This window comes from Rattus rattus, chromosome 2, assembly GCF_011064425.1.
Source record: "Rattus rattus isolate New Zealand chromosome 2, Rrattus_CSIRO_v1, whole genome shotgun sequence".
Lineage (NCBI taxonomy): Eukaryota > Metazoa > Chordata > Mammalia > Rodentia > Muridae > Rattus > Rattus rattus.
In genome coordinates, this window is record NC_046155.1 from 16290922 (window position 1) to 16309708 (window position 18787).

General features: G+C 43.6%; 1 protein-coding gene across 1 annotated transcript in view; it reads left to right on the plus strand.

Annotated features, from left to right (window-relative positions):
* The window catches only part of Gnaq (G protein subunit alpha q), a 241284-nt gene extending 224051 nt beyond the window's left edge, over positions 1 to 17233 (plus strand). The window contains exons 6-7 of the mRNA XM_032891682.1: positions 6369 to 6522; positions 11953 to 17233. Of these exons, the coding sequence (XP_032747573.1) occupies positions 6369 to 6522; positions 11953 to 12143 (345 nt within the window). The 3' untranslated portion in view covers positions 12144 to 17233. The remainder of the gene's footprint in view (positions 1 to 6368; positions 6523 to 11952) is intronic.
* The last annotated feature ends 1554 nt before the right edge of the window (positions 17234 to 18787 follow it).

Below are 18787 nucleotides of genomic sequence, written 5' to 3' on the forward strand. Positions count from 1 at the left end.
TCCATAGTTGCTGCTTCGGTTCTTTAATGACTGGCTCAGAGCAGCGTCTGCAGATACTTGGTGAAGTATCTCTTATGTGAATGGACACACAAAGAATTTCAGATAGGTTGGAATGCTGAATAAGATTTTGTTCTGACAATACATCTTCATGGTGTGAAATGTATAACTTTCCCCATTAGTGCTCCTGGAAACAAACTGTAGCTATCAGCTCAGAGGCTTGATAGATACCTTGATAGAACACCCTGGTCATCACTAAACTTAAAATAAAAGAAGCACCCAATACTGGTCAGGGGACTCGCAGGCTCCTGCATGTGTAGTGGAGGGAAGACAACTGATAAGATAGTACACAGGATTTAACTCTGAAACATGACAGAAGAGTATTTCAAAGGTAGTGGGGGACACTTGTTTGAATTATGAAACACAATTATTTTAGAGAGAATGGAATTGGCAACAACCTCCCCTGATGAATACCAACCATGGAGGGAAAACAGGATAAATAGGAGGAAGATCATCGACTTAAATCAATAGCATGTGTGCATGGAATGTTAAAGATCTGGAGTTACTGCGCTCCAGTAAAGAATGCTGTGAGAAAAGAGGATCTTCGTGTAGGAGTTAAAGATAGGCTGACCTGTCCTCTTAAGAGGCTGGATGTGTGCTTGTGTTGGAAGACAGACTTTGAAAAGAGGCTGTTGTTTGGTCACATGACTGAACTAGAATGCCGGAAATTAGTAAAGGAAGTGGTTGGTGTTGGTCTCAGCTCTAGTACTGTACATCTGCACCAGAGAAAGTCACGTGTTTGTTTAGTTCCTTCTGTGTGTCCTTCTGCTCCCCTCTGTCTCTCTTTGACCTCTCTGTCTCTCCAGCCCCTTCCTCCTTCCCTCCTACCCTGATTTGCTTCTGCTCTACCCTGGCTTTACCACAGCTCACAGCTCTGTCTGTGACCTCATCTCTACTTAAAACCTTAGCCCTTGGGGGTAATAGGGAAATGTGTTCCATGCCTTTGCCTCTCCACACATCCTGGGCAGAACGTGCTGATACAGGTACAGAGCTATCATATGAAAACTCTCTAGAGCTGTCTTCAGGCCTGGAGAGCACACCTTATTTGATCTCAAATAGTTGCTTGCAAAGATTTGCAAAGACTAGGAAAATCATCAAGGAAACCATGTGTGCCCAGCTGGATTTGGTGTTCCTGTCCTTTTACCCCTCTTTTCTGATTTGGGTAGCAGAAGGGTAGTGGCTAAGGAAGTAATTATTTCTTGCCCTTATTTCTTCACTAATGTCATGTTTTGGTTTTGTCTGAGTTAGGGGTTGGGCAATTTCTGAGATTTCGAACATAACGACTTTAACATGTGGAGAGTCTCAGAAGCATCCTTTCTCTGCCTGGGCAAAGTGGTAAGGTCTGGGTGACTTTCCAGCTCTGAGTCAGGTGTGCCTGGAGTTTGGATCCTGGGGAGATAAGCATGTGAATGTAGATAGTGGAAGAATTTCCTGGCCCCTTCTGAGCCAGGTATTTAAAGTAAGGAAATGGCCTGACGAAGAGGGTAACATGGTAGGTTTTTCCCCAGTATTATGACTGCCTATGTGACTGGATCACGGGGAGGTACTATGTCTCTTTCTGTATTCACAAACTCTAGGAGAAACATGAAAACTGAGACCCAGCTCCTAGTCCTGGCCCTGTAGCAGTGCCACAGCAACACCACAGATTCTTAGGAATTCCTGGACATCTTCCTGCCCCATCCCAACCCTCGACAGTATAGCTCTTCTGGAGATGCAGTGACAAACACAGCCAAGATTTATCCTTAATAATCAAGGGAGGAAAGAAATGCACACGAGATTTCTCGTGCAGGTTGCATATGGGCCTTTAAACTGTCTTTTGAGTTATTGCCTTCTAGTAGACAGAGATTGAAATGAACAAACACCTAAGGGACGTCCTCATGGCTTCTTGTTGGAGAATGGAGTTTTAAAATGATTCACTGATGTGCTGCAGATGATAATGATCTTGCTTCAGATTTTACATTATCATGAGCTATTACATACAGCAGTGAAGAGGAAGTAAATAATTTGATTTTACTCTTTTAAAATAGTAAACCTTGTTGGTTTTCCTGAAAACTTTGGTTCCAGTAGGCCCACTGCTACTGGAAGAGATGGTCACACCCTAAGTTCATGGGCAGCACAAACTGGACTTTCTGGATTATTAAAAACAAAAAAACACAGAGTTGTTGGGGATCACATAGAGAAATACAGGTGAATCTGGAAGGAATCAGAGAAGAAATAGAGGGTGAATATAATCCAAATACATTGTATGAAATTCTCATTGTATTTTAAAATAGTATTTTAAAAATTTACCAGATGTACTTTGGTATATATGAAAAGAAATAATGAAGTCTATGGTAGCAGTTAGAAGTCAGGGCTGATGGTTGAGAAGTTGTCTTGGATTTTCAAAGCATAAAATTCTCTTCTTTTGATGACTCCCCCCACCCCTAGTTTCCTAAATAGAATGGCACAGGTTGAAAATGGTACCTTGTGTGGTATTTCTGTCATGTGCAGTTCATGTAGGACACCCGCAATCATGCAGGCAATGAGTGTAAGCGTGGCTGGTGAATGTCCTAACCTCTGAAGGTCAGGGTTAATGAATTCCGTAAAGCATTGTAAACTGTTTTAGCCTTTTACTGAGCAGTCTGCTTCATGAGCATCCTCCTGTGTGCATTCTGTCTGTGCATCTGCTTGTCTGTCTGACCTGGTTTAGAGTGTTCTTTTCTAATGGAAAGGACAAGAAATGGTCACATCCATGTGTTTCTGGCATCAGGAAGTGACACTTTGGACCACTTAGCCTCTGTGGTTTCCAGATAGTGTGGGGCATCACTATATCCTAGATGCTTCATTTAGGTTTCTCTTGCTGCTAACAGTGGACCACAGCTGTAAACAATCCACAGATGACTGTTAGCCCTCAGGCATGAAGGGATCTAATTTTCTACACGTTTGTTTTCGTCAGCAACTTGTATGTACAAGCACTATTTTAGAATTTATATGAACTCTAATTCAATATGATTTATCAAGCTACTAAAATGGGCAAAATATCAAGGAGGCAGTCAGGTGACTTATGCCACATTCTTGTACAGTCTTGGCCTGACTGGGACAGCAAGGGAATAAAGAAAAGAGACACACACAGACACACAACAAAGCTAAGATCCCGGATTCCGGTCATCTGGTTTCTCAGGTAGAGAGACTGCAGTGCCCAGAAGGTCTGTGCATGATGCACAGCTGAGCAGGGTGGTGGGGCTGTTGTATGCAGTTGAACATGGAGGCACCAGCAGGTTGATGACAAATAGGAAAGTGCAGCCTTTGCCCATGAGCAGCAGAGCTACAGTGGACAGATACGAGATGCCATTGGGTTAGGCCCTTTAGTAACTTTGATGTAGATGTGGATAGACTCCAGCCTACAGAAAACACCTTTCAAGGGGACTAGGACCCTGTGAACATAGCCTGGCCTTTTCCTGAATAAGAAGAACGTTTGCATCTAAGACAAAAGGCGGACTTTGATGTGCTGCACCTGAGTGGTCTCACAGAACCCCCACTGTTGGAGCCATGCAGGCTACAGTCACAGCCTTAGAGATGTGTGTTCTTCATAGAGCCTACCATGTTTGCACCATCCTTGCCCCCAGTATACAGTGCAGATAAGGAAGAAAGGACCTCTGTACCCCAAACAGGTTCCTGGAGTCAGAGGCCCTGGGGAATAGTGCACTCAGAGCACAGCCCCTTCAGATTCTGGAGCTTGTGTAAGCTGTGAGTCCTGCCGTAGTATAGTTGTCCTCAGTTCCAGACAGGGGCTGTGTCACCAGCACAGTAGTACGGACAGAAGGGGCTGGAGGACCCAGAGAAGGATGTTGTGGGGAAAGCCACTTAACATGGACCTGAAGGATTAGGAGTTGGAGCCCCTATGCGTCAGTGGGTCAACAAAGTGCAGTCACACCTGTGTGCTGCAGTAACGAGGATCTCTGCATGGAGGACATTTATGAAGAGGCTCAGATTGACTAGTCAGGCCATGTCAAGCTGTGAATGTCAGGCTAGGACTGGTACTTTGTTTAGCTTGTGGCTAGCATTAGCCAGTTGTGTATCAGGAAACTGCATTACAAAGCAGTACAGTTAGAGGGATGATGAGGGGTGAGAACTCTCCTGTGGCCTTAAGGAGGGCTCAAACAAGGACTGAGATTTCTACTCATACTATCCTGCTGCAATGACAGACAGACAGGGCCAGAGTAGGAGTAAACACTTGCAGCTGAGTGGGCTGGGAAACTTTTTTCCATGTCTACATGGTGGCTTCTTAGAATCTAGACACCTATGGTCTAGCATGTGACCTTTCTGTGTGGTCCCAAAAGGAAGAAAGACCAGGTACACCCCACCCTAGAAGGTGGCTTCCATATCTTCTGACCCATTCCAGCATTCAAAGCTGCACGACTGGGCTCAGAAGTACTAGCTGAGTGAAAAGCAATAGAAAGGCTCCTTGGGTTATGTGGAGGCCACTTCAACTAGTTAATGCAGAATTCTGCCTGGCACAGTAGAGCCTTACTGTGTCCTCTTTGATCCTCTTGGGCATTTTCTATTAAAAACCTAAGAAGAGGCTGTGAGAGTGTGCCATTCCCCCTCCCAAGCTGCTTCGTCCTCAGAGTGAGCAGAAACTTGGTGCTGTCAGCATCGCTCACACTTTATTTCTCCTCGAACCCACCTGTCCTTACGAACTACCAAAAAGAAGCGCTGCATGCCTCCCCAAGGTGGCTGTCTGAGCAGAGTCAATTATAAATTGTTTGCCGAGTTTGCACTTGTGCTGCCTTGTGAGCACGGCTTGTGAAACCATAGGTAGTGCTCCTAAGATTTACGTCTGCTTCAGGGCAGAGCATGTTGCTTTGTAAATACTCTTCTTCTGGGGATCAGGTGTATAGAAATTTTTCTCGAGGAATAAAGAGAGAAAGAATAGAGCTATCACTGTTCCTTTTTGTAAAGGTGAACTGGGATAGTCCTCCTTCCTGTTGCCTGTTGCCAAGGGCCACCCTCCCCACTGCTCAAACCTGAATTCATCACAAACAGCACCCCTTCCCCATGAGCTTCAGCAGGACCTATTCCTGAGCAGGCTCTGCCATCAGAGCGGCCTGCCAGCAATAGGCCTGAGTAGAGTGGCAGCTTTAAGCCGTCATTGCAGGGACCCAGAGCTGGGCTGGAAAGAGTGTCCCGGCAGCCCTCCTGCAGACTGGGTATGGGACTTTCTCCCAGGTCTCTCTCTCTCTCTCTCTCTCTCTCTCTCTCTCTCTCTCTCTCTCTCTCACACACACACACACACACACACACACACACACACACACCGCTGTAAAAGCAGCAGCTGGCTGAGGAAGAAGTTGCAAGGCTCTCTGCTCTATTGCTGATGAGTATGAGGAATGACTTGACTCAAACGAGCCCTCCATTAGCATCACACAATCTTAGGTAAACATCAGTGAACCATTAGCATGTATGGAAACATGCTCGATGAATTTCTCCAGAAACCACCTGGGTTTCTGTCACAACTAAACTTGAAAGTCTTGCCCTAGGAAAGCACACTTAAAAGTGCTGAGGAAGAAATACTATATTTTTTTGCCAGGCAGGGTGATGCACAGCTTTAAGTCCAACACCAGGGAAGCAGAAGCAGATAGAGTTCAAGGCCAAGAGAGCCTACTTAGTAACTTCCAGCCTAGCCAGGGCTACACAGTGAGACTACGTCTTTAAAACAAACAAAGGCTAGATTTTTATCCCAAGGTTGTTAGTTTGTTTTACTCATAGCTGTGCAGGTGTGCATACAGCATGGAGAAAGAGTCACTAAAGAGCAGTGGTGACCCCGGGTACCAGCTGACTCAGGAATGTGTATGTGTGCACATACATTACATACATCAGTGTCGCCATATCCCGCATATGCTTAGAAGCAACTAAGTAACTTTGATTTGAATGTTTAAGGCATAGTGAAGCTCCAAATAATAGCTTAGAAAATTTAAAGTGAAGCCTGGCTTTGTGTTTTAGTGTTTGGTTATGAATGGATATTTTTGGTGGAAATTTATTACAGTGTGTCAGATACAGCCTCATCATCTAGACCCTGGTTACTTTCTTTTCAAACCTAAGAAGTTATTTCAGCAGGTATTCTCATTGCTATTCTCTTCTGCTTGCCGTTCTGAGAGCTGGCATAATGAAAACAGATGTTGAGTGTTGGGGAGCATTTGCATATAAATCCTGACAACTCAACTTTAAAAGACAGAAGCACATAGAAGATGGACTGGACCAAGAAAGCAGCCAGTTCACCAATTGTATCATCAGTAATTCACTCCTGTATTTCTGATTTTCTTTTTCCTCAGAACCGAATGGAGGAGAGCAAAGCACTCTTTAGAACAATTATCACATATCCCTGGTTCCAGAACTCCTCTGTTATTCTGTTCTTAAACAAGAAAGATCTTCTAGAGGAGAAAATTATGTATTCCCACCTAGTCGACTACTTCCCAGAATATGATGGTAAGTGGCCACCCTTTGCCAGCCTCACAGCTAAGAAAGACTTGTGCTGTTAACACTAGGACAGGAGGAATCATGGTACAGTCCCCAGAGCCCTGAGAGGGGTGTGGGGGAGGGTAAGCAGCACAGCGCAGTGCCTGGAGTCACAGTGTCCATGAGGATAGGTATGCTAGAATAGAAATTACTGTTCCTTGACTTGTAATGACATAAAACATTTTAAATCGTTAGCCTTAGCTAATGTTACCAGTTATGGGGGAGCAACAAGTTCTCTGATGTTTCAGAATAACCAGCTCAGAGAAGGAATAATTCACTAGATTTTTCTATCAGCAATTGTAATTTCCAATTTCCCTCCCTTTCATTTTGTTACCTACCTCTGCCTTTCCAGTTTTGGAACTCGCCTCTGAAGAAGGTATAATGAACTCATGACCATGACCAAGGAACTTAGAGAAGGTAGCATTTACTTGGACTTACAGTTTCAGAGGGGAAAAAGCACATCATGGCCAGAGAGAAGACACTGAAAGGTCGTGTCTTTAAAACACATGCCAGAGCAGAAAGAACCAGATGTGGGTCAATACTGTAAAGTCCAAAGCCCACCCCAGTAACTCACTTCCCACAGGAAGTCACAACTCTTAAGCTTACCTAGATAGCACCACCAACCCGGACCAAGTGTTGAAATATCCCAGCCTTTGAAGGATGTGTTCATTCAAACCACCACATACCCTGAAGGTCAGAGTCTTCTATAGGCCCTTTCTGCCTGCAGTTACGTTTAGAGTCACTTGATTGTCCTAGCCCTTTAAGCCATAGCTATGAGAGCCGCTTTACAGGGCAGTTAGAAAACAATTGTGACGTTAGTGTGGTACTTGAATATCCAGGCATCATGTACTTTAGGGGAACCTCACTAGCAGGAGGCTGGGCATGATGGCCGAGTTAGGTTTGACTAAGTGAGAAGGAAGTCCCATCCTCAGGGATGACAGCTGCTCGCTAAGTACTGGTGCTGCAGCCTAGGGTGTGCAGCGCCCTCTTGAACTTGGCCTTGCACTACTCTCACCATTAGAAAACAGATCTCCTAGCTGTGCTGTGCAGTTCTAAACATCAGGACATCACCATGCTAAGGAAGAGTTGTTGACTAATTGTATCCACATCCAGCCTCCCAGCAGTCCCAGAAGGCCTTTGCTTTGTAAAGCATAGACAAGCCATGGGCAGACCATACCAGAGGCTGCCTCCTGCTGTTGACATCCAGTGGAAGAATCATTGCAACCACTTTCCTTAGGCCTGTGTTGTCCCCACCTCCTCAGAAGTGAGTGGTGTTGACAGACATTAAGTCATCTGAACAGCCTGAGATGCTTAGTCTCTGGCCTTTCGCAGAGTTGACCAAGCCCTGGTCTAGACAGCATGAATGAGGACCTCCAGATGCTGCTTCTTACTGACAGTATTACCTGGAACAATTTAGCTCTGCCTAATTTCTTCCTGCATTCATGAGGACCGATCAGGTTGTAAATGACTTAGCATAGCACCTGTCACAGAGTAGGGCCAAATCCCAAAGTGCTTACAGGGTGAATGTAACAGCAGAAGTGACTTCTACAAAGGGACCTCATCAACAAAGGAGATCTAGATATCTGTGACATAGCAGTTTTGTCATTGGAGATTAAGGGTCACTTGGCTTTGTAGCTTTTTCATGAAGATTTAAGTGCCCTTTTTGCTCTGTATGCATTAGGCGCAGTGCTGGCTCAGGAAGGGAAAGTCGCATGCTTTACAGCTGTAATTTGCATCTCAAATGCATGTGTACAATGCGTACGCAGCTGCACGTCACATCTTTCCAAGCACGTTTTCTGTTTGCCTGGCTGTTTTAAAAGAACAAATCCTGTCTAAACCTAGACAGCAACCTCTCTTTTCTCCTTCTATCTTCTCTCACCTAGGAGCAAATAGTAAATGCCTCGGTGTTACTAAGAAAACTGTGGAAGGAAATGACTGTATATGGTCTACCTCCTCTCCCCCACCCCCATAGCAGGCCGGTCCTGTAAGCACATGGTCCGAGAACAGGAGCCAGAACCAGCTGCCTCATACAGGCGTCCATGCTCTTAACACCCAGAAGGCAGACCTCATTTCTCTCCAGAGCGGTGAGAGTCAGTGCACAGTGGATAGGAAGTGACTGCACCATACACAGCAGTAGCACTGGAGCCCCCCTGTTTTCCTGCTAAGATACAGCCAGATAGCATTTTGCAGCCACAGAGTAGAAGTCCCTGAGCCTAGCTGCTCCCCTACTGCCACATGATGGCTGGCTACACAGCATTCCAAGGGTTTCTGGGACAGGTCTTTTCAGGATTGCCGCTTTTCTGTAGTATCGTCCTGAACCCTTACAACTACAAATGGTTTCCTTCCAAAGGGAGCTTATTGGAAGTGTTTTGGAATTTGAAGATGATTTTTACCGTTGACTTTCTTCAATGGACATATAATGTCCAAAGGATATATGGCCACAGCTAAGTTAACAAAGGTGATGATTTTGTTGTTCTTGGAAAGCTAAGTTGTCATGTTATGAGATCCAAAGGCCTTGGAGGACGAGCTAAGACTGAGAAAGCCTTCAGTACACTGGAGTGTTAACTTGATAATAAGCTTACGTAGAGTATTACCATTTTCACAGATGTGCATGTCTTCCTTTCGGGGTCATAAGCAGATGAATGCCATCTCTGTTTCTCTTCAGGAAGAGAAATTACTAAGTTCATATAGATTTGAACTGCAGAATTGTTCCTAGAGACCTTGGAATTCTGGGCCTGCTGAGATGTGTTCAAATTGCATAATATATGGTTAAAACAGCACCCTGCGAGTGCACTTCAGTGAACCTGACTCTATTTCCGATATTTTACAAACTAAACAGAAGAAAAAAAAAGTTGGTGCCTTTTCCTTCCCAAACAGAATAAGAATAATAGTTTAAAAAAAAAAAAATGACAGGCTCCTTACATCCTGCCAGTTCCCCATTTTAAGTGGTTTTTGCTGCTGTAGACCCAGTCACTTAACGTAGTACACTGCTAAGGACAGAACACTGTTTCATGTATGTAACGGCCTTGGTCACCGACCCAAAGCACTCCTGTTAATACTTGTGCAAATGAGAAGACTCTGGGCTTCCTAGCTCTTCCTTGCAGCTTCTAACAGTGTGAGATGTAGTGTGAGCTCCAATCTGTAATAGGCTTCATCTGAAAGTTCTCAGGTTGTCTGCCTGAGACTCGGGATGAAGGTCCTTAGCATTGGTACTTAGGCCTCAGCAGTGTTCCTTTGCATTGAGCAAACCCACATTGTGAATCTAGGAGGTCCTCCCAGGGGGAGGAAGTGACATGTCCTTTCACTGTATGGAACCAGCTTGCAGCCTTGGAGAGAAACAGGCATGCAGTGGCACAGCGCTCAGTATCTGTAAGATGATGGTGTTTTGATGTTAGTAATTTAGAAGTTTTAAACTCACACTTGCCAAAATCTGTTTAAGCATTAAACTGATTGATTGAGATGTGACTGTGATTGACCCTGTACACAATTAGTAATGGCTCAGGGCATGTCACACTAAAATATTATACAGAACATTTAAATATTAATTCAAGTACGTAACCTCATGACGTTAATGACATGTATGACACTGCAGCTATTGGCAATGTCCCCACCCCTCTAGCTAAGCAATAGCACACATTGCCCATTCCCTTCACACACTGTCCCTTTCTTTGCTCCCCTTTCTGTCTCCTTAGCCTAGAAGTCAAGTTGCACAGTATTTGTCTGTGTCTGGCAAGTTGATTTAAGAATAGTATTTCCAAGGTTCGTGCTTGGTATTCCTTCTATTATCACTTCCATGTCTTATGTCTTATTGGCTTATCCAATTCAGTTGAATCACTTCTACCTATAAGTATTGTGAGGAATGGCACTGTCCATTCACCTGCGAAAGGCCCTCCTTTCAATTCATTTGGAGAACACCCTCCTACTAGTTGACTTGCTAGGTTGTGTGGGAATTTTATCTTAGCGTCTTGGGGTACCAATGAGCTGTTTCCCACAGAGGGTATACCATTGTGCATGGACCAGTGGCAGACAGCTGCACACCTGACCTGTTGCCAAGATTTATTTTCCCCTTTTTAAATGATATCCAGGCCAGCTAGCAGATGGAAAGACTGCTTCATGATTTTACTGGACATTTCCCTAGAAGAGGAAGTATCAGAGTTAAGGTCTTGTACGCACACTGGTTATGTGTGTATCTTCCTTTGCAAAGCTCTGTTCACACCTTTTGTCCAGGTTATATAATCTTTATATATTCTAGGTTCTATATCCTTATCACATATGAATTGTATGTATTTTTCACTTCCTAATGTACTTTGACAGCAAAAGGGATTTTTATTTTGATAAGGTTCTTTTTCTTTTACTGCTTCTGTGTTGGGGCTGTACCTAAGAATCCACTACAGAATTATTGTAAAAGTGTTGGTTAGTTTCTTGTCAGCTTAACTAATGCTAGGGTCATCTTTAAAAAAGGCCCTCAATTGAGACAATCAGAATTGACCATAGGTAAGTGTGAGGAACCTTTTCTTGATCAGTGATTGATATAGGGCCCACCACACTGTGGACAGTGACACCCCAGGCAGGTGGCCTTGAGCTGTTTAGGAAAGAAGGCTGAGTGAGCCATGAGGAATGGGGTGGTAAGCAGCACTCCTCCACGGCTTCTGCTTCACTTCCTTCCCTCCTTCCTGCCTCCTGACCACCAATCATAATGGACTATAAATGAAATAAACCCTTTCCTCCCTGGGTTGCTGTGATCTTGATGTTCATCACCACAGTAGAAAGCAAACAAGGACGAAGGTGTTTTAGATTCATTTCTATAGCTAAGAAAAATACCCCAACAAGAAGCAACTTCAGGGAGAAAAGTGGTTGCCTAGCTTCCAAGTCCCAGGTTACAGTTCATCTGTGGGGGGGAGTCAAGGCAGGAGCTCAAGCAGATAGTCACATGGCATCCATGACAAGGGCAAAGAGGATGAGTGCATCCTCACTTGCTGCACCTAGCTTTTCCCTGTTGTGTATCGCTTAGGACCTCTGTCCCTACAGGGGATGGTGCCCCTAACAATGGACTGGGTCTCCTTACATCCAGTCCTCCACAGACATAGCCACAGGCAAACCTGATTTAGATAATCCCTCAACTGACATTCCCTTCTCAGGTGATTCTAGATCATGGCAACTTGACATTTAAAAGCAACCATGACCAATGTATTCAAATAAAGCTATCGTGGGACAATGTATGAAGCATGAGAAACAACCATGCAAGCATACGATAATGCAAACTAGTGCATATGTCACACAGTGAACTTGGCAAAGCTCTGGAAATCAGATGAGTCCTCATAGGCATGACACGATACATGCTGATTGAGCAGATAGGCAAATGTGGGTCACACTTTGCTTCTCCCCTTTCTTGGCAAACAGGACCCCAGAGAGATGCCCAGGCAGCTCGAGAATTCATCCTGAAGATGTTCGTGGACCTGAACCCCGACAGTGACAAAATCATCTACTCGCACTTCACGTGTGCCACAGACACCGAGAACATCCGCTTCGTGTTTGCTGCTGTCAAGGACACCATCCTGCAGCTGAACCTGAAGGAGTACAATCTGGTCTAACCGTGCCTCCCAGAACCCATTCTTCCCTTCCCTGTGGGCTGTTGAAGATAAACAAGAGGGACTGTATTTCTGTGGAAAACAATTTGCATAATACTAATTTATTGCCGTCCTGGACTCTGTGAGCGTGTCCGCAGAGCCGTAGTAAATATTATGATTTTATTTAAACTCTTCAGAGGAAACCGGATGCTGAAGTGCAGTCCCAGCACACTTCCTCTTTTTTTAGGCAAACCTCGACTCGACGTATTTTAAATTTTCAGTCATTCACTCACAGTATAAAAGCACTCCTGTCATTCATTCATTCTCTCTCCCCCTCTCTCTTCTCTCTCTTCCGTTCCTTTCCTTCTTCCTCCTTCCCTTTCCTGTTGACCAAAACAAGGCTGATTTTTCTTCTTCCTGTTCCATACCTTCCTTCTGATTTTATTTTCCCTCATTACCATGGCCTTTACCCTAATTCCACTCTTGGGCAGTTTCTCTCTCGAATGACACGGTCAGGACAGTGTCATTCAGCTGAAGCCGCCTTACAGCAGCGTCCTTTACCAGTGGTTCTGCTGAAGGCAGGAGCATATGTATTACTACTATGGTTTTAAATGTATCTCTGGATGCACATCACATCTAGTATTTCTTTTTCAATACATACATACATGCATACATACATATATATGTATAATATATATATTGTCTTGTCTCACTTGGACTAGGACGGTGGGTGCCCATTGGCGGTTAAGAGTCATATCTTTTGGGTGCAGACTTTCAGCCACAGCTGGATTGCTCAGAGAAATGTATGGAAGTCAGGGTGTGAGGGCACAGGCTGTGAAGAAGTCCTTGCTTCTCCAGTCTGTGTGCTGCGTCCTTCCGCTCTTCCTTGCTTCCGTTTATTTCTCTTTAGTTTTTCACCCTCTCTTTAAACCACAGATGCCAAATGATACGCCAACAGACACTACATTCCCCAGCAACTGCTGCCGGAGCCCTCTTGTAGCTTCTTCATTTTCTGTTTGTTTCTAGCTGTCCTTTGCTCCTATTTCCCTTTGTGTTTGGGCCATAATTTTAAATTAATTTTTATTATGGGTATATGTTGCCAAAGCCAGATTTTTATAAGGCAAAATAAATTAAGAATTTAAACAGTTAAAGCCAGTGTCTCAAAATGTCAGCATTAAGACAGTGAGGGAGACGACAGCTGGGTGTGAACCAGAAACACACATTGCCAAACAGTTGCTAACTGAACTGCTCCTTCTCATGGTCCGTTCTTTTCTTTGCCCTCAATGTCAGTGCCAGTGTCCAGATGAGCAGTGTAGAAAAGTACCCTGTGTGGTTTGTCATGAGCTCTGCTTATATCTCTTTATTGGCACTAGTTTTATTAGCTCTTTATGTTCTTTAAGTTTGAGGGGATCTGCCAAGAACACTAGTTGATAGTATTATCCTGAAACCTTTTATTTGGGGAGCAAATAGTGAGCTGGCTTTACCACCTTCAGGATCTTGAATTGGTCACTTGAACTTAAGGAAGATTTGTGAACTTATTCAAAAGTCACCGCTCAGTGTTCTGTCAAGCATGTATTTTTGTGACGATCATACTAGGAGAGATGTTTGGAATTCTCCACGTGCAATTTGTCAGCAGATGCAAACCGTGCCGAGCATGTATGAGTGAGCCTGTCAAGCAGCCTGCATCAGTCAGTATGTGATTTAAATAGATGGTGAGCACTCTAAGGCTGCGGGGAAGTTAGCCTGATCTGGTCTCATTAGCGCTTGGCACTAATCTCAACTTCCATGTAAATCACCTTTCTTGAATAGCAAAGCTGGGAGAGGGAACAGCTCACTGTATGAGCACTGAAACTGCTGACTGTAGTCAAGTGTTCTCATGTGTTACTCCCCGGCTTTTCTATCCCTTGCTCTAGAAAGCCCCTGTAATTTAATTAACAGACTGCCTGTAGGTACAGTGCAATTACAAATGCTCTGATCGTTGTACATACATCTCTCTTGATATTGCAACATCCATACTGGCTTTTAATCATTAATGTTTTGGCAGATTGAATGTGCTGTATTGATATGTATCTATGTAATTGTATTGTATGTCTTATAGCTAATTCACATTTTGAATAATGTTATTTTATTTACTTTTTTAAGAGAGGAGAATGTAAATTTGTCAGTTTATTTCTGACTAGGGATATTTTTTTCCATTTAGAAAAGAAGAAAAAAAAAAAACCCTTACTATCGTACAGAGCGGTACTAGCATTGTGCTGTCTAAAATCATTTGCACATTCCTGAGTAGAGGTGTGCTGACCTAAGACCCAAAGGTAATTTCATAGCAAACATACAACATCCGTCAGAGCTTTTATACAAACACGGAGACCAACTTTGTAGACCTTTTGCCATTTGACCTGGGGTTGGAATATGAGCTTTTATACGATTCATATTCTTATTTGGCAAATGCACAGTTTAGCATTACCTCTCTGATGGCCTTTATTAGAAAGGCAGTTTTAGAAGCTATTGTGATCCACTAAGGAAATGTTTTATCAGCTAGAGACCACTGCTTGCCTGAAAGGGCAACCTTAAATTTGGTGCAGCAAAAAAAAAAAAAAAAAAAAAAACAAAAAAAAAAACAATAACAAATAAAACAAAAAACAAAACAAAAAAAAAACAAAAAAGACAAAAAAGAAAAAAAAGTAACATTTGATGGCCTGCAGTGTACAGAGAAAACCTCATCCCAGGATCATAAGTGTTAACAGTCCTAAGGAACCGAGCTGTTCTGTCTATTAGAGCTGTAGTGGATGTAGTTGAACCATGCTGATAATCCAGCTCAGAGCTGCTGAGTACGGCAGAGAGAGGTGGCCACGGCGTCTTTATGAATTGAGGATGCAGCTTGCTGTGCAGAGTTGAAGTCTGTGGCCTCACTGCACATCCTGGGGTGCATGACAGGATCCCTTCTTTTGAGAAAGGAAAACATTGATCACCCTAGCTGCAGTGATGCCTGGACACCTAATTGTATCCACACTAGTCAATGAAGCTAAAAATAATTTTGTTGTTGTTTCTTGTTTGGGGTTTTATTGAAGGGGTGAGGGGCGGGAAGGGCTTCTCAGTTTTGTACAAAAACAAAGTTTACTCATGCTTTCTCTTCTATTGTGATTGCAAGCGTTCCTGTTGTCGATGCTCTAGGTAATGGAGGCTTGTGAGGAGTGTTTTGGTGACTTGGGCATGTCTTATTCAGAAGCAAAACACAGACCACAGAAACCTTTCCTCAGCATCCCAAGGCAAGCAGCCGTCTCCCGAGTCACTCAGCACCAGTGTGCCGTTTACAGATGATGTCTCCCTTTTGTGTGTGATGCGGCAGTTCCCACCCACAGAGAATTCCTATTTGTAAATTGGAGGTTTATACTATGCCTTACAGAGCTTAAATTCAGAAGTCTGTGCCTCATGTCTGAAACAAAGGGAAAACACACGCCCATGCAAAAGTCAGTCAGTCTTACAGAGCCTGTTGGGTTTTCCTTACTGTTTCCGTAGGAAGAGCTCTGTTGAATGTCCTGAGTAGCTGGGAGATTCTTAGGAGCCTGCATGTGTTGTTTACTGGAGGTGGCATCCACAGCGATATTTAGAGATATTTAAAGAACACCCTGGAACTTGGGGGCTCGGGGTTTTGTTTTGTTTTGTTTTGTTTAGATTACATTAGCAGGCCTAATCGTTTTAAAAGGTAATTCAGCCAAAGGGCAATTTACTTTTTGTACTTCAGACTTATAATGATTGTCAAGTTGTACGAATTGTAATTTAAAAATTTATACTGCCACATGATTGTAAATTTTAGTTGTCTTAAGTAGGAATTGGTGAAAAGCTGTTTATGCTGGATTTGGGTCAAAATGACTTGATTACTTGCAAAAAAAATAAAAATAATAATGGGAAGAAAGGGCTGCATAACAAGACACCGCAAGACTCAGACCCTCAGATGACCCCAGATGACCCTCAGATGACCCCAGCCCCTTTGTTTTCAGTTTCTCAAGAGAACGAATGAAGTGAAATATAGCAGAATGTTAACCCATATAAAAATAAAGTGTACCCAAATATTGTAATGTATATTGCTGCTCTTCTTAAAATTAAGTAAGGGTCTTAAGCGGTGGTTAGTAACAGCATCTTAATTGATACAAATAAGGTTAGTTGGGCATACATTAATATTTTATTCCAAAGAGAAATCTTTGGTTAGAAAGACATACAAAAATGGAAGCTAACACTGTGTGTTTATCTGTCCCCCCACACTTCCAGCATATGCAGTGTTAAGAGATGTCCTGGCACTTGTGTCTTTGGGATTCCATTTTGGTTCTCGAAAATTGGGAAAAACAAATGGCTTGGTTCTGTGTGATTAGGCCAAGGTTGGGGAAGCTAGACACCTGCCATTCCACAGATAACTTGCTGAACGTCTACACTCTGTTTTCCTTGCAGTAATACTGTTTCCTGCCATCCCCACGCTTCTGCCACCCTGCAATAGCACCCTTGCCTCTAGAGCCATTGGTCCAGAGTATGCATGCACACCTGATGCACAGAAGGTGCTCAGATATGTCCTCCCACCTTCCATATCTACCACGGAGACGCCATCACGCCATAAAATCTGAACCCAGTGATGAATACATTTACATGTTAAAAAAAACAGCCACTTGGTAAAATCAGATCTTACTTAGATAAAGGAATTCTGGCTTTCATAGAAGCTTCGGTAGTCAGGAAGAAAACGCAGGGAGGAAGATCATTCAGCAAGCTGTTTGTAGGGTTAGAAAAGGAAGTAAAAACACTAAGTCTGTCTGGGTCACTTTCATTGAAACACGTTTCTGGCAGATTTCCTCAAAGGACTCTAACTGAAGCCTCTGGCCAGACTCTGCATCCACCCTCATGAGGAAGACCTGACTAGATCTGTGTACTTAGGGAGTTTGTCAAAAACATTTTTAACTTGCAGTATTTAAAAAAAATCATATTTACTGTTCTTAAAATGTCATTCAAATGCATGTATTGTCTATTGTTTGGGGATGGGAACTAGTTTTTCAAAAAAAAAAAGGAACACCTAATGTTGTATAATGCCCCGATGATCTTACTGGTTAAAAATACAGTATTTTCGGCCATAATCTTGTACTACAGTATTTTTCATTCTGAGTTTTGCTTCCCTTGAAATTGCCTAAGCCCCTCTGAGAATGCTCTGATCATAAAGTACATTGCAACACATACTCACTTCCTGCCCCTTTGTAGGTCACTTTTCCAAAGCAGGCAGATTCAGTGGTTTCTAAAGCACACACACAACCTTTTCCCATTTGTGTCCAGTAAGAAATGCCTGTCCCTTTGGTGCGAATAGGCATTGGTAGTACCTTCTGAGTCCATTCTTCACGAACTGGCCCTGGATTCGTGGTGGTCTGTTTATGAGTAGCTGCTCAGTGTAGGCTCTGCAGACCTGCTTAGCCTCCCCCTGGCAGGCAAGCTTCTGGTGAGCAGAACCAGCCCTCACCCCTTCCCTCTAGGTAAGCTGTAGAGCCCTGCCCTGACAGGTCTGTATCTAAATGTTAGCTATAAGCTGGCACTGCACATGGGAAAAGACCCAGCACACAGAACCTGTGTGTCTGTGGCATCTGTATCTGCATACGACTTTGAGATCTGCCAAGAACTAGCGTTTTCTTCCTCTGGGAGCTTTTTAACGTCCAGGTGGTGAGTGTCTGTCTAGAAAATAGATGCTTAGATGTGCCTGCAGAGCACAGTAGAAGCAAACCACTCCCCACCCCCCGCTGTGACCATGTTTCCCTGATGGCCCTGGCCTCACTCAGAAAATGGCTTCTCAGCTACTTTGCCTGCAGACTCGGTGCTGAACAACTGCCGTGTGTTCAGTAGGTATGTGGGGCAGTTCCTGATGTTAAGTTGCCCGACTTCTTGCTCTTCTGTTTAATTCTAAGTTGCTGCCTTAGCAATTGTTTTGCTAGTAGTGGAGGGTGGTTTCCAGTTGTTTTTACCGAGAAGTGATCTAGATACTTGAACCTTATTTTCCTTCACGTTGAGCTACTCCTTTCTAACATCCACCAGGCCTTTGACAGTAATTGATGCCTGTACACCGGAATCCCCGTGTTCTGTGGTCGTGGCTAATTGCCTCCAACAACAAAAAGGAACTGAACACACTCCGTTTGTAGCAGTCCCTGCTCTGGACAGGTTTCTACAATGCTCATTATAAACTGCAGGTTTCTTTAAATCCATGATACCTAGGAAAACCTGAGATGTTTTCCATTCAGTTCTCGTGCCTTAAGATTGTTGGAATTTGATCAGTGTTCATCATATTCTCTCTGCCTGTGTTCAAGAGAGCAGTTCAAAGGCCGGGATATTTTTCTGCCCCATAAACCTGGGGATACAAAGCAGGAAAATTGCCCTCTTTAATTGGGAAGTTCATTGCACTGAACATTTTAACAGAAGCCTGACCATCCCTGCTATGATGTCCTCTGCAGCTCTGCTGGTGTTTCTGTAACTTAGTGGACTAACCAAGATAGACTTGTGGCTGTTTCCAATTAGCCCAGATATATGTATGGCAAATCTTTAAAGCATCTTTGGAAGTGGAAAGAAAAAGACACATGAACAAATGAAACTTGGCTAACTCTTGCTATGTGCAAATGGAGCCTCCACACTCTGTACCAGTGGCCGAGTAGATT